At 44.5% G+C, this 26,779-nt stretch overlaps 1 protein-coding gene across 4 annotated transcripts in view; it reads right to left on the bottom strand.

The window, feature by feature from the left end:
* Nucleotides 1-254: 254 nt before the first annotated feature.
* Nucleotides 255-26,779, bottom strand: part of IFT52 (intraflagellar transport 52) — a 31,830-nt gene continuing 5,305 nt past the window's right edge. The window contains exons 6-14 of one of the 4 annotated variants that reach the window (XM_006067850.4): nt 26,169-26,240; nt 19,679-19,805; nt 16,262-16,348; nt 15,085-15,153; nt 10,640-10,794; nt 5,568-5,655; nt 4,312-4,420; nt 2,225-2,370; nt 255-506 (exon numbers count right to left, since the gene is read on the bottom strand). In XM_006067850.4, the coding sequence (XP_006067912.1) occupies nt 450-506; nt 2,225-2,370; nt 4,312-4,420; nt 5,568-5,655; nt 10,640-10,794; nt 15,085-15,153; nt 16,262-16,348; nt 19,679-19,805; nt 26,169-26,240 (910 nt within the window). In that variant the 3' untranslated portion in view covers nt 255-449. The remainder of the gene's footprint in view (nt 507-2,224; nt 2,371-4,311; nt 4,421-5,567; nt 5,656-10,639; nt 10,795-15,084; nt 15,154-16,261; nt 16,349-19,678; nt 19,806-26,168; nt 26,241-26,779) is intronic. The other 3 variants (XM_025263442.3, XM_044927613.2, XM_025263444.3) reach the window with 3 other exon arrangements.

A 26,779-nucleotide genomic window follows, 5' to 3' on the forward strand; every position in this document is an offset into this window, starting at 1 on the left:
TGGGCAGCTGGGAGGTGAAGGAGGGTGCAATCCATGTAAGGAAGACACCTACCAACTCTTTTACCTTCCACTAGTGCCCCCGGGAGGCCTGTTCATAGGTACAGGGGGCACACAGACTGTGGGTTAAGTTTATTTTCTACCCTTTTGAACTAGTCTAAAAGCTGTACAGTACTCATAAGTTTGAGAATTATATATGCTTTTGATAAAATCACATCTAGAACTGGGAAGATTTCAATGAAAGACTGATGCATCAATTATCAAAGTACAGATTCAAACATTTAATTTAAAAAATGGAACATATCTTACGTAAGAAATGTTGTCCCTCTCTGGGCACTACAGAAGATGCAGATCTTCCCACAGGTCAGAGAGGAAAGACTGTATAGACAGTTTTCTTAAAAACTGAGGGATAATTCAAAAAGTTTACAAAGAATCGGGAGGCAGAAAATGCTTCAAGAGGCTTGGTCCTCAGAAGCTGTTCTGGAATGCCGTGTGTCAATGTCATGTTCCTAGAGGAGGGAATAAGACAGAATGTTAGTATTGCAGTTCAAAACCTAAAATGTGAACTCTGTTGTTTTGGACTTTGATGAGCGATTCTGACTGGGACACGGGTAATCTCTGGCTTTAAGGCTACATCCAGGCCAAGGATCAAGTTTTCATGACCAGATAGGGCTCTGATTACAACCCACTACCCACCATGATGAGTGGGGAGCAAATACAGTTGACGGTACTGATGGAAACACACCAGACTTCTTACCTTGGGCCTGGGGGCCTGACCCTGCCTTGCCACCAGCGTAAGTACTGCTGGGAATTTACTTGCCTCCCCCCTGCCCCACACGTCAGTGCTGAGCAGGTTTTCAACACCTTGCCTCTGAGGTGCCTTCCTGGCACTTATCTGAAGAGCACCGTAAGTGCCCATATATTCCTGCCTTGCCCACTGCATGGAGCTCTGGCAGCAAGGACTGCATTCACTGCCACAACCCTGACATCCAGCACCATGCTAGCACACCTGAGGCCTGCAGTATGAACACCCAGCAGCGCCAGTGCCTACCAGCAGTGGCTCGGATCCTCATCAGTCTTTCTGTTCAGCATCTAGAACCTGTGTGTGTGTGAAACAGACTCTCTTCTACTGTTTCATAGCCCTCTCCCCCCTCCCACCGCTGTATCATGAATGTCTTCCCAAGTGTTTGAACATCCTTCTAAACATTCTTGATCTTATGCGTGCACCCTAGGTACTTAACTAGTTCCCTACTGATGGTTTTCTTCTATGAAAACAATGCTTTGCTGAGCATTCTGACTGGTAAATCTACATGTATTCAGAATTACATTATTTTTTTATTTTTTGGCTGTGCGGTGTGGTACTTGGGATGTTAGTTCCCCAACCAGGGATTGAACATGTGCCCCCTGCAGCGGAAGTGTGGAGTCTTAACCACTGAACTGCCAGGGAAGTCCCAGGATTGTATTATTAAGACAAATTCTGAGGATTAAAATTGCTGGGTCAGAGGTATCCGTGTATTTCAAGGCTTCTGAATATCCTAAAAAATATCTCCATAAAAATGGAACCAGCTTATTCTCCAATCAGTAGTATATAAATGAATATCCATTTGCCAGCAGTGGTTGGGCATTTAATTTTAGAAATCCTGTCCAGGGACAGATAAGATGAAGGCCTGGCATAATAAATGTTAAGTCCTTAGTCCAGGGCAAGATGGTTTCTGTCCTCACATCCTGCTGCTCTGTCCTTGGCTGAGTTCTCGTCTGCCACATAGGCATCACTGCTGTTCCTCAAACGAGCCAAGCAGAGTCCCGCCTTAGGGACTCTGCACAGGTCTTCTGTCTGCCTGGGACACTCATCTCCCAGCTATCTCCATGGCCAGCCCCTCCATGGCCAACTCCTGGCTCCCATGCCAGCTCTGGAGTGTGTGTGGCCCACCCCGACCACCCCTGAATCTTGCCACCTTCAGTACACTGACCCCTCTGAGCCTGCTCTGGTTTATGCCACGTTTCATCTCCTGGCATCCTGTGTGGTTTAAACGTAAGATACTATGTGGTCTGTATACTGTCAGTCTCTCCAGCTAGAATACACATCCCACAAGCGCAGGCCGTCACCTGTTTGTCCACCCAGTAGACAGTGAAATTCCGACAGAATGAGTGGCAGGGACCATGCCAAGTCCAGTTTGTGGATGATATCCCCACTTGACCACTTGAGTGGGCCTTCTGGGCTCTGTACCTGGTTCAACTTCTTGAACTCCACCACTTGGAAGAAGATGTGCTCAAGGATATGTTTGGCATCTTGCCGGTCCTTGGGGAGTTTATTGGTGACTCCAAGGATGTCGCCACACTTCCTGACATAGAATTCCAGGTCTTCTTCAGTACCTGAGCACAGTTGCAGTGGTTAGATTCATCCTTGATTCTGCCCTGCCCCAAGTACAGACTTACTGTGGTCTGGGTATCCCTGTAGGGTTCCTACATCTCTCAAGATCACTCACCTCTCCCTTGGGTAATGTGACCAAAGGACTCAAACAGTGATAGACTGTAGAGATCTCTGATGTGCTGCTTTTGTAAATTAGTAGGCCAGAAGTGTGACACTCCTAGACAGAATAAAGCTGCACTGGTTCTGGCTCACTATTCCCAGATCCAGCATTCCTACATTACAAAGAGGAGCAGCCAGCAGGAAATGAAATTACCATTCTCTGAATGCCGCAGGGACCATTATGAGAAGGACATATGGGTATTTTAAAGAGCATTTATTATAGCAATGTTATAGAAAAGGAAAGAAAGAAAAAATCACCCATAATTCTCTGAAACAATTTCCAGCTGTATATCAAGAATGGACAGTCATTACTGCCCTTCTTACACTAGACTGTCACTTCTTTTCTTTTTCCCCTCTGACTTGCATTTTTAAAGCTATGGTAGAAATGATATCTCACTCTAACCCCCACCAATACTATCTAGGATAAATACTGCTATGTATGCCTGCATATCTACATGTGTAAAAAAAATCCCTCCATGTGTAAGGATCAGACTACAACAGTTCTGTAAGTTGTCTTTATCATTTAATGGTGTAACATAGACATTCCATGTCAAAGCCTATGCTCATCTTTCAACAGTTTGCTTCATATTTTTTTTAACCAGTCTTCCTCCTGATAGGCTGTTAGACTGTTGTCAGTTTTTTGAATGATACAGTTAACAGCTCTATAGCTGTACCTTTTTTGTTTTGCATTTCTACAAGAAATTCTGGAAGAGAGACTGCTAAAATCAGAAATGCTGGGTCAAAGCATCTAATCCTTCACAGGTCTATTATTCCTACAGGGTACTTACTGGGTCTTACTAATATCTGATTGCCCAGCACCTACCTCAATATCTGGAACGGAACAGAAATGCAGTGTCTGACACTGAACTATGACCACGTTTGCACACTCCTTTCTGGTCTCTGAGCATATATAGATGTTTGCATAGTTGAGATCCTACCACAAGTACAGTTTTATATTTTGCTTTCTTCATTTAGGAATCTCCAGTTCACTCAGTGTCCCCCCCGAGCTTTGTAAAGCTCTTTTATAATGACTATGTTTTATCCCACTGACTGAATATGGCACAGTCATACACATTTACTACCATTCCCCTATGACTGAACACTAAGGCTATTCCCAACTGTATTTTATTTATTAAATAAATAATGTAGTAGTCTCATCTGTATACCTTCATTTGTCTCCCTAGGTTAGATTCCCAGGAGTGGGGTCACTGCCTCAGAATGGACGGTTACTTTTATGTCTCTGAGCACACGTGTGCAGGCCCACGTGCTGTGCTGGAGGCAGGGCATGTCAGGAGGAGCCCTGGGCTGAGAGTCGGGAGCACCACTCACTGAGCAGCTGTGTAGCCCGGGGCCTTTCCTCACCCATGGGTCAGGGTGGACACACTGGACTCTCTAGGAGTCCTTCCAATCTGAAGTCTCTGTAATTCTCTTGGCCCTACTGAATCTTCTTATTCAAGTGCTCCTATGACCACTGGCCTAGATTTGCTATGTGGTAGCCAAGGTCAGGATTCATCCTGGGGTCACTCAACAGGTCAGAGATAAAGACGCACAGGAATTAAAGCTGAGATTCTAGCTTCCGCTTGGCACTGCCCTCTAACTCACTGAGCTAACTGGCTCTTACAGTCAACATCATTTACATGAAATAAACAAAACTGTCATTTTATATACTCCCATTCCTATTTTCTTCTCCCTAAACAAACTATAAACTTTCTCTCATGGCAAATCTCAGAAATTCACAATTTAGTAAAACTCACAAAAGAAAAAAAAAATTTGACCAAACTCACACTTATTGGTAATCTGAGCAAGCCGGGCCTTCTCAGAGGAGAACGTCTCATCTAAGTCAAATAGCTCCAGCGGAGGAGGTGGTAATTCCCTGAAACTAGGAGGGAAAACCTAAAAGGCAATGAGGTCTTTTACAAAAGAGCGTATCCAGAGCCATAATTGACAGGAATGAGACAGAAGGAAAACAAGAGGATGAGACGCCCAGCGCCTGTGGCCCCTCCGCCCATGAGGCCACAGCAAGCATGATGGCGGCCCACTGGGAGCAACCCAGCGGAGCCAGCTCCAACCACCCCGCCGAACTGACCAAGCTGGGGTCCCAGCGCCCATCAACTTGTTCAAAGACACAAAGCTTGGCGCTTCTCAGGCTTTTATTTGTGTTGACCTTTTGACTGTTTCTCATCTAACCGTGACAGAAATTGGGGGAATGGATGTACATTAATATAGAAAGTGCTGAACTTAGAGCCAGAGTTCACAGGTATGAACCAGTAGTGTGCTGCTAAATGCTGAGCTATCACTTAAAACAAGAGGCCTGATCTGTAGCATTTGTCATTTTCTGTTCTATAAACACCTCCACCATGGCCGATTTTCAAGCTACCAAGCTGTAGCCAGTTAACTGCCTTGTAACATTCCAGAAGGTAGGAGGATAAGACAAATTTTTAAAATATTCATTTATTTATTTATTTAGCTGCACTGGGGTTAGTTGTGGGATTTTATTTGCAGCATGTGAGATCTAGTTCCCTGACCAGGGATCAAACCTGGGCCCCCTGCCTTGGGAGTGTGGAGTCTTAGCCACTAGACCACCAGGGAAAAGTCCAGCATAAGGCAGTTCCAAAGGCAAGTGGAGCTCATGTTGAACTGGAATGTTGAAAAATAACCTATAGACACATGGTTGGCCCCTGGGCTCTGAGAACTGTGCTGTGAATCTCAGTGCCTGCTGACTGGAAAGCTCAAAGCTTTCTAGCACAAAGCTCTTTCTCCTCTTCACCCAGGAATTCTCATATATGCCCTCCAACCCAACAGGATGGGAAATGTTTAATAGCCAGAGAGGCTATTAAACAGAATCACACCCTTGATTCCTCAGTTTAGGACCCCATCAAATGGAAGTCCCTGTAGAATACTAACAGGCTTGGTCTCTGTGCATATTTACAGCCAGAGACACATGACCCCACGAGGAGGCCTGTTCCACATGAGGCCAGCTGGCAAGGGAAGGGCAGACGTCGAGGCTCTGCAGCCAGATGCTCCACCCACACCTACTCACTGCTGGCTGAAGGGCTGGCAGCGGTGTCTCAAACTGAGGCTGGATGAGCTGGAGAGGTTCATGTTTCACGTTGAGCTGTTCATAAGCCCTGTGTAGAGAAGAAGATAAAAATGGGGGAATCAGGATGAGACACCAAGGCAAAGCACGTCTAATTGATCACACGATGCTCTTCTCCACAGCGTAGCATCTTGGCAAAAAAATTAAAATCACACAAAATGTGCTGTTACATGCAATGGAATGAGCCTTTCAGACATCTCCTCTATTGTAGTAGACAGTGCAACTTTATTGAGGCTCCTCCTATCAGGCTTCTCCTGAATAGGCTTCTAATTTTTACCCACCGGACACTGTAAATTCTACAACTCATTGTGTTTCCTTATTTGTTTTCATCGTTAAGAGACAGGAATCAAACAGGAAGTCTCAACAGAGCCACAAGATATACACTTCTGCGCGTTCATTCACTCCATTTACTGAACACCTACTGTGTGCCAGACAGTTTTATCCGCCAGGAGTCCAGCAGCAGGGGAAAAAAAAGAGACCAAGGCACGCCCTCATGGGACTGACACTGTAGCAGAAGAGAGACACCCAATAAACAAAAGCTATGATGCCGGGGATTAATAAGCATTAGGAAGAAAAGCAGATCAGGAGAGGGACAGAGACAGGGCAGGGGTGGGAGTGCCGCTGGTCCCAGCCGCCCCGAGTGAAGGCAGGCCCAGGGCGTGTGGCCACCCTCAGTGCCGTCCCGGGCAGAGGTCAGTAAGAAGGGGGAAGGGGGCGACACATTTTCAGAGAACAGCAGGGCAGCCAGCGAGGCTGCGGTGCAAAGAGAGCAGTAAGAAGGGGTTCATGGAGTCGCGTGCTGACCTTTCCCCAGAGATCATTTTTTTTTTACTGCACTTCCCCTTTCCCTCCCTTCTCTCAAACATTCAGTTGACCTTTTGCATCATGTACAGGCTGCCAACTGGCTGACCTCCTCTGGAAATGAGGCAAATTAAAATAAACCAACTGAAACTGTATGCTCGTGTGTAGCCTTTCAAAATTCATCTAAACAAGCAAACACCAACAAGTGTGGACAAAGTTCATGCCTGTTTCTTCACACAGGTGCTTGCAGAAAGCATACAGATCTGTGACTGCAGAAAGGAGCTTGGCTGAGCTTACTGCTGTCACCTCCTCTACTAGTCCCAGGTGTTCGGGGAGCCTCTTTCCTAGCAGTGAGCAGAAGACCCCATGGAGAGAAGAGAAATAAGGATTCTCGAGCAGGCACTGATTTCACTGGATCCTCAAAACAATCCTGGGCAGTGGGTGTAATCTCATAGGAAGAGGAAACAGAGGTACAGAGAAGAAGTAGCTTCCCAAGGTCACAAGATTAAAAAGCCTCGCAGGCAAGATTAGAACTCAGATCTGGCTGATCCCTGCTAATCAGAAGCCCCATGACTCAGTCTACCCAGAAGGCAAAATGAAAGGCAGTTCTAAGATAAAAGTCCTACTATCCACACACAAAGAACCCTGCTACCAGTCCTCACCTTGGTCATCCTAGCCATGATATTCTGTTTTCTGTCCCCAGACAGAGCTGACGACTGAAGCCCTCTATTACTAATAAAACAAGTTCCACTAAGTCTTCCCTTTCTCCACGAAGCTCACTACCTGCCACAATCTTCCTCCTACAATGAGCCAACATGTACCGGCCAGAGGGCGGGGGGGCGGCGAGTGGCAGGTGTGATTAGTGGAGAAGCTCATCTTAAAACCAAGCAAAACCTAATTCAGAAAAATGATCAGGACTTCCCTGGTGGTCCAGTGTCTGAGACTCCAAGCTCCTCATGCAGAGGGCCCATGTTCCATCCTGGTGACTGAACTAGATCCCACAGGCCTGCAACTAAAGATCTTGCGTGCCACAACTAAGACCAAAGGAATCCATTTGTATCCATTCTAATGAGGTGGGTGAAACTAGAGCCTATTATATAGAGTGCAGTAAGTCAGAAAGAAAAACATAAATATCCATATACTGACGCATATATATGGAATCTAAAGAGATAGCTGATGAATTTACTTTCAGGGAAGCAATGGAGAAACAGACGAGAGAACAGACCTATGGACATGGTACGAGAGGAGGGAGAAGGGGAGATGTATGGACAGAGTAACACAGACATTTATATTAATTACCATATGTAAAATAGATAGCCAATGGGAGTTTGCTGTATGACTCAGGAAACTCAAACAGGGGCTCTGTGACAGGCTGAAGGCTGGGATGGGGAGGGAGGTGGGAGGGAGGGGACGTGGGTATACCTACAGCTGATTCTTGTTGATATATGACAGAAAACCACAAAATTCTGTAAGGCAATCATCCTTCAATTAAATTTTTTTTTTTTAAAAAGGAATAATCTAAAAAACCAAAGACCTATTATTAAAACAAAGACCTATTATTAAAACAATGAAGTCACCTCAGAGCAATACCTACAGTTGACATAAATATTTAACAACTAATAGAACTGTTACTCAAAAAGAGTAAAAAACTTCTTTTTGAGTAATGCAACTTTTGAGCTGTTTTCAAAAGTTGTTACGTGCAAATGAAAATACGTATGTGCTCCACAGAGAAACCGTAAACCAGGAACGCCTGCCCTCTGCTGTGGTGGGAAAGACAAACAATGAAAAGAGCCGTCCAGGCCTCTGAAACATCCACCGCCTGGCCCTGCAGACACTAAAACTGCAGACGGTCCCAGTGAACCCCTCATTCAACACTGAAGAGTGGCTATGACGGCCCAGTCCTCCCCGATGAGGAGAAAAGGTCAAAACTGCAGAAGCCGGTTAGACTGGAAGCAGCTAGTGAAGCAGGGTGACAAACTTTTCTTCAAAGAGAAGCCCTGAGTGGGAAAGCAAACACTGGAGCTCAAAACCAAGCAAGTAAAGAGCCAGATGTGCAGCCAGAATGTCTGACCTGGCTGTCAGCTGCAGGTGGCGAGGGGTGCCAGAGAGGCCTGGGCAGCTCTGGGAATGTTGGTTCTGGGTTTTGTTGTTGCTCTTTGTTTTAGTTTTGGTCACACTGCATGGCATGTGAGATCTTAGTTCCCTGACCAGGGACTGAACCCGTGCCCTCTGCAGTCGAAGAGCAGTCTTAACCACTGGATGACTGTTTTGCTTTTTGAGAAACAATCTAATCTCCTATGCTAACAAATCCCCAGATAATTTCTTCCTGGGTTCAGCGTTAAGATTGGCTGGATTCAATTTCAGGCCCCACTGAAAACTAGCTGTGTGACCTTAGGCAAACCTCTTAACTTCTCTGTGCCTCAGTGTCCTCACAGTGTACAACAAGGAGAATGAACTACATTCTGATTTTACGTGATAAAGCAACGTACATAGAAAACTTAACATGATACTTGTTAGAAGTCAAGGCTAAATACAGTTCAAACGGCTGCTAAGTCGCTTCAGTTGTGTCCAACTCTGTGACCCCAGAGATGGCAGCCCACCAGGCTCCCCCGTCCCTGGGATTCTCCAAGCAAGAACACTGGAGTGGCTTGCCATTTCCTTCTCCAATGCATGAAAGTGAAAAGTGAAAGTGAAGTCGCTCAGGTTGTCTACTTGAAAGTTATAGTCGTGGCTGACTCCTAGCGACCCCATGGACTGCAGTCTACCAGGCTCCTCCGTCCATGGGATTTTCCAGGCAAGAGTACTGGAGTGGGGTGCCATTGCCTTCTCCGAGTTCAAACGGCAACTAAGGATAAACTTCCTTGCCTGGACACACCCTGCCTTTGCTCATAGTGACCTCCCTGCAGAAGGCTCTCTTCCAGCACCCCCAACCTTCTCCTGAAATCCTCTCACCCCGTAAAATGCAGCATCCAGCAGAGGGCCAAGCAGTCTCAGGTCACCAAGAAATGTTTTTGGAAATCATCAACAGCTGGCTCAAAGGGCCCCTCTTTCTTAAAGCCTTCCTGGCAACCCCAGTCAGAATGGAATTCTCTTTCCTTATTATGCCACGGCCTCTAGTTTTACATTTCATACTTTGCCTTAGATTGATAACCTTGTGGGAGAAGGCAATGGCACCCCACTCCAGTACTCTTGCCTGGAAAATCCCATGGGCAGAGGAGCCTGGTGGGCTGCCATCTGTGGGGTCACTAAGAGTCCGACATGACTGAGCGACTTCACTTTCACTTTTCACTTTCATGCATTGGAGAAGGCAACGGCAACCCACTCCAGTGTTCTTGCCTGGAGAATCCCAGGGATGGGAGCCTGGTGGGCTGCCATCTATGGGGTCGCACAGAGTTGGACATGACTGAAGCGACTTAGCAGATAACCTTGCATCACAGCTTCTGTCCGTCTCCTCCATAAAACCCTACACTTGAGGTACAATGCTCAGCACAGTCGGAGCTCTAGGAGTACTTGGTGACCCTGTACATAAGTACAGAGGACAGGACATTAGACAGGCATCTGTAGCTGTGCCCTCAGCCTTTGGTTTATTATTAGAGATGTATTGATAGATCCTGTGCCAGGCCCAAGATGCTCAAAAATGTTAGTCCCTGCCTCTGTCTTTAGGGATCCAACAGAGAAGGCAAAAAACAACAACAGCGCAGGCAATGATACGGGGTCCAGCACTGGCCTGAAGGTCACTTGGGCCTGGCTTGAAATCCATGCTCCCAACGTGGGAGAATCCTTCCCCAAGAAACCTCAGACTCCTCGACCAAAAATGAGGCAGGTAACTCAGAGGACCACCGAAAGCATTAAAAGAAGGCACAACGCAGTGTGCTTACAGGCTGACTAACCATCTTGATTCACTGAGTGGGTCCCTGGGACATGGGGCTCTCTGTGCTAAGACCAGGAAAGTCTCGGGCAAAGCAGGCCAAGCTGGTTCCTCTAAATGCCTGAAACAGAGCCTGGAACACAGCAGAGGCTGATAATTGCAGGCAGTTTCCTCTGCATCAAGTCCCGCCCCAATCCCCCGGCTGTCCCGGCCGACCTCATCACAGGTCTGAGAACACGTTTTGTACACCACACTTATTGTGACCCTATCTCCTGTCCCCAGGCTCGTGTTTGCAGACCGAACACTCAGAATGGAGTGCAGAGCAGCGGAGAGCCGCAGTACTGACTTGATGACCTTCGGGAGGGAGGTGGTATCCAGCTGATAAAGGGACAGGTCGAAGAGGCTGGTGAAGTCCCGTGGGTTCTCATCGCCCTCCTGGAGACACACTCGCAGCCGCTCGGACAGGGCGGCTGTGTCGGGCAGCATCATGTAGTCGGAAATCTGAAAGTGACAAGACGGTTCCTTTCAGCAGAGCAGGGGCTAGGGTTTACTGTCTGGTCTCCAACGCCTCAGGTCTGAATCTGCAATATTTCTCTTCTCTTGCTAAGACATCTTGCTGATTACACTAACTGATAGCCAGACCTTAAATATGCCCATTTCTGTGGAAAGAAGGAGCAAGGTCACCTGGGTAAACCCCAGCACTGGAGAAATCCATGACGCAGGCTGGCACGCACAGAGCTGGACACGGCTGGAGAAATGCATGACCCTGCTGGATGGCTCTCCTCCTTTTTGTGATCTTGAGGGCTCAGTCATTAACCCAATTCTCAAGTTCATTCCCTGTTCCCATTCTCCTAGGCAGTTCTGTCTGCTACTTCAACCAACTAAAATGATTTTCCCTTTCTTAATTTTGGTGACCTTATTTTCTAGTTCAGTGAGAAATCAGAAGCAACCATAAAAGAAAATCCACAAGCTCCCATTTCAAAGTCTATCCTCTCTCCAGCCACCAGCATATGGGCTGTATACTCTGCTTTGTCTCCTGTCCTATACATGAACCACGTGTGACTCCGGCACAAACAACCCCTCCCTGGACACTAGACCCTAATTCTTCTCACCTAGCCGCGGACATGCCTGCATCCCTGCTGAGAACCTTCAATGATGACACCTTGGTTACAGCAGAAGACCAAGAAAACCTATGTCCCTCAATAGGTATACAGTACACCGCAGTACAAACAATGGACAATGCAGCTTCCAAAAAACAATCAAAGAAAGCTTTTTATGAACAATATGGAAAAATCTCCCAGACATAATATTTAAAAAGCGAAGTGCTAGGCAGTATATATACAGACCATACATATAGCACCATCTGGGTAAAACAAGGGGGAAGGAGAGTATACACACACACACACACGTTTGCTTATCTCTGTATAAACTAGCTCTGGAATAACATATGAGAGCAACTGCTAAGATTGTTGTCACTGGGGAGGAAAACCAGGTGGCTGGGCAAAGGCAGAAGGGAGAGCCTTCAGTGTGCCTGCTCTTGAATTCCAAATGATGGAAAGACATTACCTAGCCAGGCAATAAATTTAAGTTTAAATGAATGCATGCTGGCAACCGAAGTTTGTGTGTTCCTAATTTCCCTTTGAACTGCATTTAACCCGGACTTCTAACAAGGATATCTTGGTAACAGTTTGAAAAACTGGTCTCTGAACTCACTCACAACAAACGGCTACACGTTCTCCACTGCCAGCGCTTGGGGAGATATGTCTGAGCTTGATGTCAGTGAGACTCTGAGTCAAACAGGAGCACAAATTTTTTCTATACCCCAAGCATCATAAACTTCCCCAATCCTTAAACAACTTTTTAGACCAGAAACAAGGGAGAAGCATGAACAAATAAACGCCCTTCCTGGCCTGATCTGGCCGATGCAGAGGCTTCAACCCTCTACCAGGGAAGAGATGAAGGCGAGAGCAGGACACAGACGCACGCCGGCACGGGGAGGAGCGCAGGCCACGCCGCCCCAGAGGGCGCTCAGTGGCGCCCCACTCCGCAGCCCCATGGACCGCAGCCTGCCAGGCTCCTCTGGCCATGGGATTCTCCAGGCAAGAATACTAGTGGGGTGCTGTGCCCTCTTCCAGGGGATCTTCCCAGGGACTGAACCCATGTTTCCTATGGCCCGCGAGTTCTTTACCACTAGCGCCACCTGGAAGATTTTCAGTATTTCTCACTGTGTCATGTTACTGGATTCAGTGTCTTACTTTTCAAAGCCTTACAAGACAGGACATTTTCCACCAGGTCTCCCACCTGGAAGGTATGTGAAACTGCACCGTTTTAGAGCTAAGAAGGCCTTAACAACACTCCCCTCCTCTGGCTTTGTACTGAGGCTTTGCTTTGGAACCAGCCCAGTGTCTCACATGGTAGAGAGAGAAGAACAGAGCAGCAGAAAGGCACAGGCTCTGGAATCAGCCTGAAGTGGGCACTGTTGCTGCTGCTGCTAAGTCGCTTCAGTCGTGTCCGACTCTGTGCGACCCCATAGACGGCAGCCCACCAGACTTTTCCGCCCTTGGGATTCTCCAGGCAAGAATACTGGAGTGGGTTGTCATTTCCTTCTCCAATGCGTGGAAGTGAAAAGTGAAAGTGAAGTCGCTCAGTCATACCCGAATCTTAGCGACCCCATGTACTGCGGCCTACCAGGCTCCTCTATCCATGGATTTTCCAGGCAAGAGTGCTGGAGTGGGTGCCATTGCCTTCTCTGAAGTGGCACTGACAATGGCTTAAGTGTTAGTCGCTCGGTCGTGTCTGACTCTGTGACTCCATGGACTGTAGCCCACCAGGCTTCTCTGTCCATGGGATTCTCCAGGAAAGAATACTGGAGTGGGTAGCCATTCCCTTCTCCAGGGGATCTTCCCAACCCAGGGGCAATGGCTCGGCCAGGGATTAATCTAAGTGGGAACCTTGAAGAATTTACTCACTTCCGTTTCCTTGATTAGAAAACAGGAATGACAGAAACTGAGCAAGAGCAAGGTGGCCACACAGAACTGGAGCAGACACAACACCTCTCAGCACTACTTCCCTCGGCACACAACACTCTAACTAGGGCTGGCGGCTGCCAAACACATCACCCACTCAGAGCTGGGTCCTCTGAAACCTGAAAAGCCAATTCCTGGTTGTACCCCAATTCTTTGGTGTTGGGGCTTACATCACTTTTCAGGAGAAATTTAAGCACAACAGCCCCACACTTCATGTTTCCATGTGAAGGGATATTTTAGACGTGAGGCTCTCATGTTTCCGAACCTGAGTCAGCCCAAGGTTTCCCAGCCAAGTCAGTCCTCAGCCGAGGGCACAGGCCATCGGTGATGGTCTCTGGCTACCTTGTGCTGCCTGCCAAGTCGCTTCAGTCATGTCCGACCCTGTGTGACCCCATAGACAGCAGCCCACCAGGGCTCCCCCGTCCCTGGGACTCTCCAGGCAAGAACACTGGAGTGGGTTGCCACTTCCTTCTCTGATGCATGAAAGAGAAAAGTGAAAGTGAAGTTGCTCAGTCGTGTCCGACTCCCAGCGACTCCATGGACTGCGGCCTACCAGGCTCCCCCGTCCATAGAATTTTCCAGGCAAGAGTACTGGAGTGGGGTGCCATTGCCTTCTCCGGCTACCTTGTGCTACCCATAGCCAAAAAATCATTTTCCTGACAGGTCAGCAGTTAGGAAACACAGAGGTAAATGGAGGAGGAGTAGACTTTTGAGTCAGGAGCCCTGGGTTTGGTTCCTGGCTCTGTAACTGCTGGCTCTTTGGGCATATTGCAGTCTTGCAGAATTTCAGTTTCATTGATAAAAAGAGAATAAGACCACCTACTTGCCAGGGCTGTAGTGCGGTTTAAACAATGATTTATGTGGAAGTATATGATATAGGGCCTGGTATTAATATATAACAAATACAAGAGGTTTTTTTAAAAAGTCTTGAAGATGTATAGCCCTTTTATAGGCTTTAGTTTAACAAGTAAATTTATGTTGATTCACTTATTATGATTCTCATAATTACCCTGTGAGAAAGGTACTAGTAGCCCCAGAACTAATGAGAAAATGAAGAGAAAAAAAGTCAGAAATAACCTGCTTAAGGTTTCAAGGCTCATGGTGGAGCGGCACTGAGAATCTAGTTACTGGTTCCCAGTCCAGTGCTGGTCTTTTTTTCTTTTTTTAATATTTATTTGGCTCCACTGGGTCTTAGTTCCACACGAGGAAACTTCATTTGTGGCGTGTGGGATCTAGTTCCCCGACTGTGGACTGAACCCAGGCCCCCTGCGATGGGAGCACAGAGTTTTATTCACCAGACTACTAGGGAAGTCCCTTCAGTGCTGGTCTTTCCACTCTCCCATGTCGGATGAAGTATTATCATAATGCCTTTAGAACTGTTCTTCCTAAAGGCAACCGAATTGGAGTTTAAAACTTAAATTCTGATGATCTTTGTTTCTTTATGAAAAAGTACTTTTATATCCTTCACAGTTTTGAAGACGTATTTCTCTACAGATACTGATTCTGAAAGTTTCCGCCAGAGGACATATGTTAAATTCCAGTTATTACATATACACACAAAGGCTCCCACCCCACTGAATTCTCTAATAATTTACTGATTTTTTTTAACAGCATAGGCTTCATCTTGCCAAAAAGCATCATTTCTTGCCATCTGTCTCACAGATAAGGTAAGAGATTGATATGTTTTTGGAACTGTTAGAAGCAGTGCTGAGAAGCTGGACCCATTTTTCATTTCAAAGTTTTTAAGTAATTTACGACCGCCTACCTCTGGGTCCTCGGCGTCAATCTGGTTTAGGTGGATGTCTTCTGTTGTGAGCCACCGGAAAACAACATCCTAAATTTTAAAAAATAAACACAGAATTACACACTGTGTATTTGAGAAAGCTGCAGGCAGGACCAGAGTATTTAATCAATCAAGAAAAATGATGGCAGGAAAGAGACTATACAGCAGTGATTTGAAAAAGGGCAGTCACCCCTGTCTTGGTGCAATCATATAAAAACTTAAAAGTCTTTCTCACTCTAGTGCCATTTTTATTCTTAGAAATTTACCATTTATCTTAGGGCACTCAAGCCTTTACCACAAGCCCAAATCTATTAAAATGTGTTCACAATTCTGAAACAATCCCTGAATAATGTGCTGATGACAGTCTGGACTTAAAAAGTAGAATACAGCAAGATGCCCCCAAAATGGGACTAAAGACAATGGAACTTCATGTGGATTCTATAAAAACAAGATCTGCAATCAATCTCTCAGCACAACAACAATGCTTAAGGCTGAAGGAGCATCTTCTGCCTCTGGTGAGTGAGCCACCAGCATCACACCGAAGTCCAGCTCTGGCCAGCACCCTGCCATCCTTCCCAGGGCATGTTCCCCTCACACTCGCCATGCCTTTCCTTCATTTCCCACCTCAGTCAGCAGCCAGTCCCATCACAGTCTCCTTGTGCTGGCCAGTCCCTCCCCCACTCACCCCTTCCCTGCCTTCATTCAGGGCCTTGTCCCTCCTTGTCCATATGTTTCCCTCTCGCTTCCCTCTTCCACACCCAAAGACCTGACTATGCCCAAAGCTGCTGGACACTCTACAAGGGCTCGCCGTGGCTTTTCAAAGACAGTTTGAGTTCCAAGGCTCTACGCACGAGGCCCTGGCTGGGCTTGCTCCTCCCTGCTTCCCCAGGGAGGCTCCCAGCCTGGGTGGCAAGTTTGGAGACACGCACTGCATCCCTCTGCACTGACCTCTCTCATCTCTCACAGTCTCTCTCAATGTCCTGTACACTTCTGCAGAGCAGAGACTATGCCTGACTCACCTTTGTGTCCATAGTGCCTGGAATATAACGGGCTCTGAAGAGCTGGTTTTAAATGAATAGATGAACTCAGCAGTACCTTTTTTAAATGACATGAAAATCATATACAATATTCATTAATATGACAAAAGAAAAGAGCTTACCATGATTTTGCTGTTTTCTTCTTTATCCAAATATTGGTCACTGAACATGTGACATGAGCCAAGCACTGCCAGTTTCCCACCTTGGTTCTGTTGATGACAAAGCAGGGTCAGTGATTCAGATCCCCAAATGGACCACGTGCATCCTAGTCACCAAACACTTATCATCACAATCATATGAGCAAATGTCTTCTACACTAACATGTGTCAGTTTACATAGGTATTTTAATGGTCTAGAAATGTCAATTATGACAATAACTATATTCCAACCTGCCTCTCAATTTAGACACTTCTGTACCCTTCTATCTGACTTTAACAGAAAGTAATGTAAATTTGTTCGACAGTATTTTCCCAGTTAGTGAAATTATAGATGAAAATCATAATCTTAAAGGGAAATAAAAAAGACAAATTGAAAAACAATCTGTAAAGATTTAGACATTTTATGAGTACCAAAAAAAGTGTTTAAGAGACAGAAAACTAACCCACAAGCATGAAAAATTCACAAAAGAAATGACTAGCTAATAATAAAAAACTTTAAGATTAGTAATTTAAACAAAAAACAAAGTACTTTTCCTTATAAGATTAATAAGTAAGAAAAAGTGACTGTAAACTATTGGTCAGGTTTCAGTGACAGTCTCTGACATGGTGCTGAAACTGCCAACAAAAGCAGCAAAGCAGTATGAAATACAGCAGACACTCTGCACAGCTCTACAGTAACAGTTACAAAAGATCAGAAATAAATCCAAACATTCACCCAGAAATACGGTTAAGAACAATGGAACCTCCCAGTTGTTAAGCTATATATTAGAAAGCATTTTCACTAACTTGGAAAAATGCTTCTGCCATAACATTAGGTTAAAAAAAAATAGTATACCATCAACTGTAGAGAGTTTAAAGCCTGTGAGGCAAATAAAAATGCAGCACCAGCAGAAGCAGGAGAAAATGACCACGATGTCCACCTGGCCTGCCTCAGAACAGTGCGAGAGGCAGCATGTTTTCCCTCCATCTCTGCGTGTATTTTGTGGCGGCGCTCAGTCTTCCGTGTGGCGCATGAGCTCTGGATCAGGCGGGCTTCATTGCCCCATAGCATGTGGGATCTTAGTTTCCTCACCAGGGATCACACCCACATCCCTTGCACTGGAAGGTAGATTCTTAACCACTGAACCAGCAGGGAAATCCTTCCATAGCTGTATTTTAAATTACCGAGTATATATTATTTTGTGATAAGAAGAAAAGAGTACAGAATTAAAAATACAAAATGAAATCAGACTTTCTAGCAAAGTTACATACAGGGAAGACACAGTTGTAATGGTACTGAAAAAGAATGACACCTAAGCCACAGATGTTGGGAGACAAATACACAAATTCTGTAAATAAAACACAATTTGCAAAACAAACTCTAAAAGGTCCCACATGAAAAGCAAATGCTTCATAGGAAAAATAAAATGATTTCTACACCATAACCACTGCAAACAGATCGGTTACTGAGAATAGGAAATTAATTGGGTGGAATTCTAGAGAAAGAATGGGGAAATGACTGGATGAACTGGGTTGTTATTTGAATCCCCACAGGCTAAGTAAATACATAAACCTCTATTCACAGATTTATCTTTTCCTTAATATACCGTTGACCTTTGAATGAACATGGGTTTCAACTGCATGGTTTCACTTACAAGTGAACTTTTTCAACAGTGAATACTGTTGTACAACACAGTCCATGGTCGATTGAATTCACAGAAGCAGACTGCACAGATGGAGGCCTGGCTCTATTACACACGATTTTCCACCATGCAGACGATCAGCACCTCTAACCCCACACTGTTCATGGGTCAACTGTATTTTCTTTTTCCTACTTCATTTATTTAAAATAGACTGTAGATTGTTCTTTAATCCTTTTATTCTGTCCTGACAGATTATGCCATTGTCTTCAGTGGCCTTTTCCAGCATCTGTCTATAACTTGTTCCAATTAAATAAGCATATGTTTACTCAAGGACCATTTGCTCCCTCAGTGTTAATGAGTAAACTGAAGACCTAGAAAGTCTTGTGATGAGCCCAGAGAAAGGCAACGGCCCTGGGCAAGGAGGCAGAACCCTCCAGTGCTGGCCTGACCTTGCTCATGGGTCCAGGTGGAGCTCCTCCCTGGGATCACTGCCTCATCTCACCAACAAGAGTGACAGGCAGCAACCTCTCTGAAAGACTGTGTTTACAAGGCAGGACTGAAAGCCTATTAGGAGGAGAAAATGGGCTTTAAATAGCTAGGCAATGAACAGATGATAATCTCATGAGTTCCAGAGGAAACGCCACACTTAGCACAGAATGGTATACCCACCAGATACTCCATAAAGTCCACTGATTAAGCCAGGTAACATCTCTGTGCCTGGTTAAAAACAATCAAAACTCTGGTATTACATACAATACCAGGGGCCCCTTAAGATGGTATCTCATGACTTTTGTGTCTCTGAATAGACATTTCATGTAAACTGGTCATTTCCGCATCTTGAATCATTTAATAACACTTTAATTCTAAAACAATATTTCTCTCTGCTTAGCAGAGACTAAACTGCCATAATAGCTATACCAATTTTGTCTAAACATCATCTTTCAAGCACAGCATAGACATTTATTTACTTCCTAATAAAATGATGTCAGAAAGTTTAAATATGAGAAGGAAAAGTAATACCTAGGTCCCATAAAGAAAAATAGGATCCTGCTAAACTACAGACATGTGGGTCTCTGGACAAAAACTGGGAGGTCACTGGTGAATTCCACGTCTTGGTAGACAGATGAAGGTGGGTTCAACAGACATCAATTAAAAGGCAGTGGATACATGGGGTGATGAGGACGACGATGCCCTCTCGAGCCACCTGAACCCGTATCTTGCAGGTACTCCAGGATGATAACATTCCAGGATGAGTCTCCTGGAATGTTTTCCTGGGATGCACTAAAATACAAGCAGCACAATTCTATGGTGCAGTTTGCTAAATCAACCTTCCTCTAAATGGATTCTCTTACACTGAGGGTGAGAGCTGGTCAGAGGCAGCTGTACTACACACAGCCTCATGCTGCACTGGAAAAGCTTTGGATTTATAGTAAGAGCTACGTTTAGGTCTTGACTCCAAAAATGACCACTGTTTCCCCATAAGTAAAATGTAATTCAGTGCAATTCTACTTCATAGGACTATTGTGAAGACCAATGAGAAAATATAGGCATTTCCTGGTGGACCAGAGTTAGGACTCTACTGCAAGGGACCCAGGTTCAATCCCTGGTTGGGGAACTCAGATCCTGCATAGTGGTGCAGCGCTCCCCCGCCCCGTCCCCCAAAAAAGAGAGACAGTATATGAAACCCCTATAGAAACAGTAGTGTTCACAATTTCAGTAAAAAAATTACATACCCACCCATATCTAAGAAAGGCTGTACCTTCGAGTGATAGAAAGCCAGGATGGGCCTGTTAAGCGGGAAACAGACAGAGCCTGTGGACAGGACAGCCACTGCGGGCTTCGTGACACTCAACGTGGCACCAAAAGGATAGACAAAGGTGAGAGCCCTGAAAGAAAGAAACGTTCAAGGTGTTCAATAGGAAAGTTTTTGAAGATAATCTCAGTGTTTCTTGAGAAAGTTATGATCAAAATCTTCTATAAGCTTTGGTTTGTTACCTCAAAATCAGTATAATTCTAGCTCTAAGTTTAATGAAGCATTTTAGGAAATGTGAAATAAATGAAAAATGTACAATCGTATGCATAAATGATTATAACAGAAAGAAATAAAGTAGTCCCTATGGAAGAAGTGGAAGAAGAGGAGGCTTCATCTAAGAACTGAACCAGAACTACACATGAGCCTGCTCTGGGGAACCACGTTGCAGACATTGTTTTCTCCCCCTCATAAACCTGACTGGTGTTATCGCCAGGTACGAATGTCTGCCACTGGAGGGGTGTGGAGCAGCTGAGGGCTTATACGAATACAGGCGTATATTTATCCCACGTTGGACACTTCTACACAGACCAGTCTTGGAGTACCCCCTCTACTCTACACTGTTCTAGCAAAGACTGTGAGTACCCACAGTGAATCAGTAGTTGGGCAATGTACTCCTGGAAAAGGTGTGGGACTGAGGGGCTAAGGGTGGGGTGCACACCTGGGTGAGGCCAGGCCCTGCAGGAGGAGCTAGGGTTTCAGTGAAAGAAAAATGGAGGGATTTCCCTGGTGATCCAGTGGTAAAAATTCTGCGTTTCCAATTCAGGGGGTGCGGGTTCCATCCCTGGTTGGGGAACTAGGATCTTGCATGCTATGTGGCCAAAAAGAAAAACGAGCTCTCCAAAGTATTTGTTTGAAGGAAGTGTTCTCAGAATGGGGAGAAACAGGAATCTTAAAAGCAAAGCATATAATTAGAAACTGGGGCAGGAGGTGGGAGGAACGGGCAGAGGGAATACCCAGGAAGAGTTGCCTATGAAGATTTTAATTTTTCTTTCTTTTAGACCATTCTTTTTAGCTTAAGTTTTCAATTATTTCTTTCCTGTGTCAGTTCTCCCTGTCCCTTCAGTAAAGTCTCATCTACAGCTTTGACTTCTATGTCTCATCGTGGTTGAGAAGAGGTACCTGCCCCACATTGCCCATTCTCTTCCTTCTACCCCGAACCTAACAGTATCCCAGTAAGGGGGCTACAGCCCAGGATTTCCAGAGCAGGAGCAGAAGGAAGTGAGCGGTTGCCAAGGAGGAAGAAAAGGGAGAAACAGTTGTGTGTATGTCAGGGCCCACCCTTTCCCACAGTTTCCCAAGTGCACTCAAGGGAGACAATTCTTAAGAAAGCAAAGAGAATGGTCGGTTATAAGATGAAAACTGTCAAGCTATTTATATGCCTCTATTTCTTTTATTATTACTAAGAAATCAATCAGACTGACATTTTGATGAGACTTTAAGTGTTAGGTCCATGAATCAAGGCAAATTGGAAGTGGTCAAACAAGAGATGGCAAGAGTGAATGTTGACATTCTAGGAATTAGCGAACTGAAATGGACTGGAATGGGTGAATTTAACTCAGATGACCATTATATCTACTACTGCGGGCAGGAATCCCTCAGAAGAAATGGAGTGGCCATCATGGTCAACAAAAGAGTCCGAAATGCAGTACTTGGATGCAATCTCAAAAACGACAGAATGATCTCTGTTCATTTCAAAGGCAAACCATTCAATATCATAGTAATCCAAGTCTATGCCCCAACCAGTAACGCTGAAGAAGCTGAAGTTGAACGGTTCTATGAAGACCTACAAGACCTTTTAGAACTAACACCCAAAAAAGATGTCCTTTTCATTATAGGGGACTGGAATGCAAAAGTAGGAAGTCAAGAAACACCTGGAGTAACAGGCAAATTTGGCCTTGGAATACAGAATGAAGCAGGGCAAAGACTAATCGAGTTTTGCCAAGAAAATGCACTGGTCATAACAAACACCCTCTTCCAACAACACAAGAGAAGACTCTATACACGGACATCACCAGATGGTCAACACTGAAATCAGACTGATTATATTCTTTGCAGCCAAAGATGGAGAAACTCTATACAGTCAGCAAAAACAAGACCAGGAGCTGACTGTGGCTCAGATCATGAACTCCTTATTGCCAAATTCAGACTTAAATTGAAGAAAGTAGGGAAAACCACTAGATCATTCAGGTATGACTTAAATCAAATCCATTATGATTATACAGTGGAAGTGAGAAATAGATTTAAGGGCCTAGATCTGATAGATAGAGTGCCTGATGAACTATGGAATGAGATTCATGACATTGTACAGGAGACAGGGATCAAGACCATTTCCATGGAAAAGAAATGCAAAAAAGAAAAATGGCTGTCTGGAAAGGCCTTACAAATAGCTGTGAAAAGAAGGGAAGTGAAAAGCAAAGGAGAAAAGGAAAGATATAAACATCTGAATGCAGAGTTCCAAAGAATAGCAAAAGAGATAAGAAAGCCTTCTTCAGCGATTAATGCAAAGAAATAGAGGAAAACAACAGAATGGGAAAGACTAGGGATCTCTTCAAGAAAATTAGAGATACCAAAGAAACATTTCATGCAAAGATGGGATCGATAAAGGACAGAAATGGTATGGACCTAACAGAAGCAGAAGATATTAAGAAGAGATGGCAAGAATACACAGAAGAACTGTACAAAAAAGATCTTCACGACCCAGATAATCACGATGGTGTGATCACTCACCTAGAGCCAGACATCCTGGAATGTGAAGTCAAGTGGGCCTTAGAAAGCATCACTACGAACAAAGCTAGTGGAGGTGATGGAATTCCAGTGGAGCTCTTTCAAATCCTGAAAGATGATGCTGTGAAAGTGCTACACTCAATATGCCAGCAAATTTGGAAAACTCAGCAGTGGCCACAGGACTGGAAAAGGTCAGTTTTCATTCCAATCCCAAAGAAAGGCAATGCCAAAGAATGCTCAAACTACCACACAATTGCACTCATCTCACACACTAGTAAAGTAATGCTCAAAATTCTCCAAGCCAGGCTTCAGCAATATGTGAACCGTGAACTTCTTGATGTTCAAGCTGGTTTTGGGAAAGGCAGAGGAACCAGAGATCAAATTGCCAACATCCGCTGGATCATGGAAAAAGCAAGAGAGTTCCAGAAAAACATCTATTTCTGCTTTATTGACTATGCCAAAGCCTTTGACTGTGTGGATCACAATAAACTGGAAAATTCTGAAAGAGATGGGAATACCAGACCACCTGATTGCCTCTTGAGAAATTTGTATGCAGGTCAGGAAGCAACAGTTAGAACTGGACATGGAACAACAGGACTGGTTCCAAATAGGAAAAGGAGTACATCAAGGCTGTATATTGTCACCCTGTTTATTTAACTTCTACGCAGAGTACATCATGAGAAACGCTGGACTGGAAGAAACACAAGCTGGAATCAAGATTGCTGGGAGAAATATCAATAATCTCAGATATGCAGATGACACCACCCTTATGGCAGAAAGTGAAGAGGAACTCAAAAGCCTCTTGATGAAAGTGAAAGTGGAGAGTGAAAAAGTTGGCTTAAAGCTCAACATTCAGAAAACAAAGATCATGGCATCTGGTCCCATCACTTCATGGGAAATAGATGGGCAAACAGTGGAAACAGTGACAGAGTTTATTTTTCTGGGCTCCAAAATCACTACAGATGGTGACTGCAGCCATGAAATTAAAAGACGCTTACTCCTTGGAAGAAAGTTATGACCAACCTAGATAGCATATTCAAAAGCAGAGACATTACTTTGCCAACAAAGGTCCGTCTAGTCAAGGCTATGGTTTTTCCAGTGGTCACGTATGGATGTGAGAGTTGGACTGTGAAGAAGGCTGAGGGCCCAAGAATTGATGCTTTTGAACTGTGGTGTTGGAGAAGACTCTTGAGAGTCCCTTGTACTGCAAGGAGATCCAATCAGTCCATTCTGAAGGAGATCAGCCCTGGGATTTCTTTGGAAGGAATGATGCTAAAGCTGAAACTCCAGTACTTTGGCCACCTCATGTGAAGAGTTGACTCATTGGAAAAGACTCTGATGCTGGGACGGATTGAGGGCAAGAGGAGAAGGGGATGACAGAGGATGAGATGGCTGGATGGTATCACTGACTCGATGGACGTGAGTCTGAGTGAACTCCAGGGAGTTGGTGATGGACAGGGAGGCCTGGTGTGCTGCAATTCATGGGGTCGCAAAGAGTCAGACACGACTGAGCGAGTGAGCTGATCTGATCTCATCTAAGTGTTAAAGCTAAACACCCACCCACCCCCAAAACTAATATAGAACTTCTCCTAAGACGTGTGAATGAGTAAGATTAGCTGGGAAAGTGTGTTCCTGGAAGAGGAAGCACATATGTAAAGGTCCTAAGGTGAGAGAGAGCTTAGCATACTTAAGGAATTCAAACAAAGTCAGGGTGGCTACAGCAGAGTAAGAGAAGGAAAAAGAGAAGTGATAAAATACACGGGGCTAAAGGATAGCCTGAGACTCCAACAGCTAAGAGATTTCAAAGCACGAAGCAGGGCTGCTTATCCACACCTCAGAGCCTCTCAAGACACGGTTCTACTTCCGAGATAACCCAGGAAAGGAGCAACCTGCCATCTGCCCTTCACGAGACTGAGGAAGTGAGACTGTGACGGCAGCTAAGGTACATGCCTCGTACCTTACAAGCACTCCCACAAGTATGCCTCGCTGGAGTTTTCCAACAGCTAAGAGTCATATCGTCCCCACCGTACAGATATGGCAACTACAGCTAAGAGTTACTTTGTGCTGGGCCACCCTGCAAGGAAGGCATGAAATTGGAAACTTCTAAATCCAAGTCCACAGTTCTTTTACTTCTTTACCAAGAATCAGATTGTGATTCTTAAATGTCCAAAAATGTTAACTTATATGTTGCTACTTATTTTTACCCTTTATGACTTTATTGTGGTTTCATACTAAGAAAGGTTTTTTTTTTACTCTAAGATTATAAAACATTCACTTATCGTTTCTTTCAGTACTGTTGTGGTCTGATTTTTAATATTTATAAATTTAACCCATCTGAAATACATTTTGAGATGTGGCATGAAAATAGAAATATTTTTCCAAGTGAAAAACATTTTAGCCAAAATTATACCATTCATTCCCCAATAATCTGAAATGTCACTTTTACTATAAAATAACCCTTATCTTCCATATATTTTGGGCCTAATCTTTTATTTTTCACTAGTCTGGAATTAGTATCACAGTATTTTAACTACTAGAGGTTTGTAATATGCATTAATGATATAAAAACATTCAACTTTTATGGGGCAGAATATCCCAAAGTCAAATGATAAACTGGGAAAAATACTTGCAACACATGGAGGTCTTGTAAATGAATAAGATACACCATCAACAGAAAAACAGACCAAAGGCAGTGAATAGGAAATTCACAGGATAAACACAATCAGTCAATAAACTTTAAAGGCCATCCTATTCATAATCAAAGAACTACAACTGAAAATAAAGTGGTATCATTTCTCAGTAGAATATTCTGTGCTGGCAAGCGAGGAAAGGGGCATGTTCGTAGGGACCGTAAATGCTACACGTGCCTGGAGGGTGACCTGGCAATGCACCACATTTGGCAATGCATCAACTGGAAGATCTGCGACCCCGAAATTTAAATGCCAAGAATCTGGCCTACTAAGATACTAAGATACTAGCATAAGTGCTCAAAAACTGTACCTACAAAGATGTTCACTTTGTGCTGTTATTTATGACAATTAATATAAAACGGTGGAGGACAGGAAGCCTGGCATGCTGCAGTCCCTGGGGTTGCAAAGAGTTGGACACGACTTGGGGGCTGAACAACAACATCAAACTTTGTATAATAAAAATAAGAAAAAGAAGTTAAGAGTCCGCCTCGGAGCAGACTGCCTAGCACCGAAACTCAGTTCTGACACTAGTCAAGTGAGCCTGGGCAACTACACTCTCGGTTAACTCGTCAATAACCTTAGAGGCTGCTGTGAAGATTAACTGAAGTAATAATACATGCCATGCCTACGACACAGTAAGTGCTCATTAAATGTTAGGTGGTATTATTAATGCAAAATGTTATAAAATTACCTAAATGTCCAGTAAGAGGAGACTGGCTAGATTAGGATACATCCAACTGAATCCAGTCATTATTAAAAGGATAAAGTACCTATCCCTATTTTTATATATGAAAAAAAAGATTTTTAAATGTAAATGTTGTTTAGAAGGATTATCTTTGGGGAGAAGGGCATGGATTTAGTTAGAGTGGAGGGTTCTATTTTCTTCCTTTTGAACTGATCAAACTGGTTTTTTGATGAGAACTACTTTTGTAATCAAGAACGAAAACGGTTTCATTTTGAAAAAGGAAACTCTTCAAACGACAACTCTGCCCTCTTCAGGTGGCCTCGGGGAACACACTCACTGGGCATTGTTCCCACTGCTCTCCTCATCAAGGACTCCAGGCACCGCCTTCCCTGCAGCTCGGCTAATCTCCCTTGAAGAAAAACGAAGTAAAATCTAGTAAACAACAACAATATTTAGGGATTTCACACTCCATTCATTAATATAACTTTCAATCAGATACAAGGACTGTGCAGTCAAAATACAATTCTTAAAAAAATTAAAAGTACTCCTACACACTTCTATCTCTTCTGGAAGTTTGCAAAAGTTAATATGAAAATGTAAGAGTTAGTTGCTCTTTCTTGAGTCCTGAGGAAAGGGCTCAAATATGTGTTAGACCCACATTCTTGCCTTGTATTCATTCTAGACTCTGGATCTTCAGACCCTATGTACCTGGCAAGCTGAAGTATGGAATGAATTGTTCTGGACACGGGGACCAGAGGGTCCTTGATGTTGCCCCTCACGCACTCAGTTCCTGCTTCCTCAAAGCTCTTACGGTTTAGGATTCAGTGGATGAGAAAAAAACGAGTTTCATCTTTGGTTCCAGGGGTGAATATGACCCAGGGCCTTCGATGCCCTCTGCCACAGCGACCAGTTCGTGATGAACCCGTGGCCTAGGTCAGCTAAGCAGGT

This window comes from Bubalus bubalis, chromosome 14 (genome assembly GCF_019923935.1).
Source record: "Bubalus bubalis isolate 160015118507 breed Murrah chromosome 14, NDDB_SH_1, whole genome shotgun sequence".
Taxonomy (NCBI): domain Eukaryota; kingdom Metazoa; phylum Chordata; class Mammalia; order Artiodactyla; family Bovidae; genus Bubalus; species Bubalus bubalis.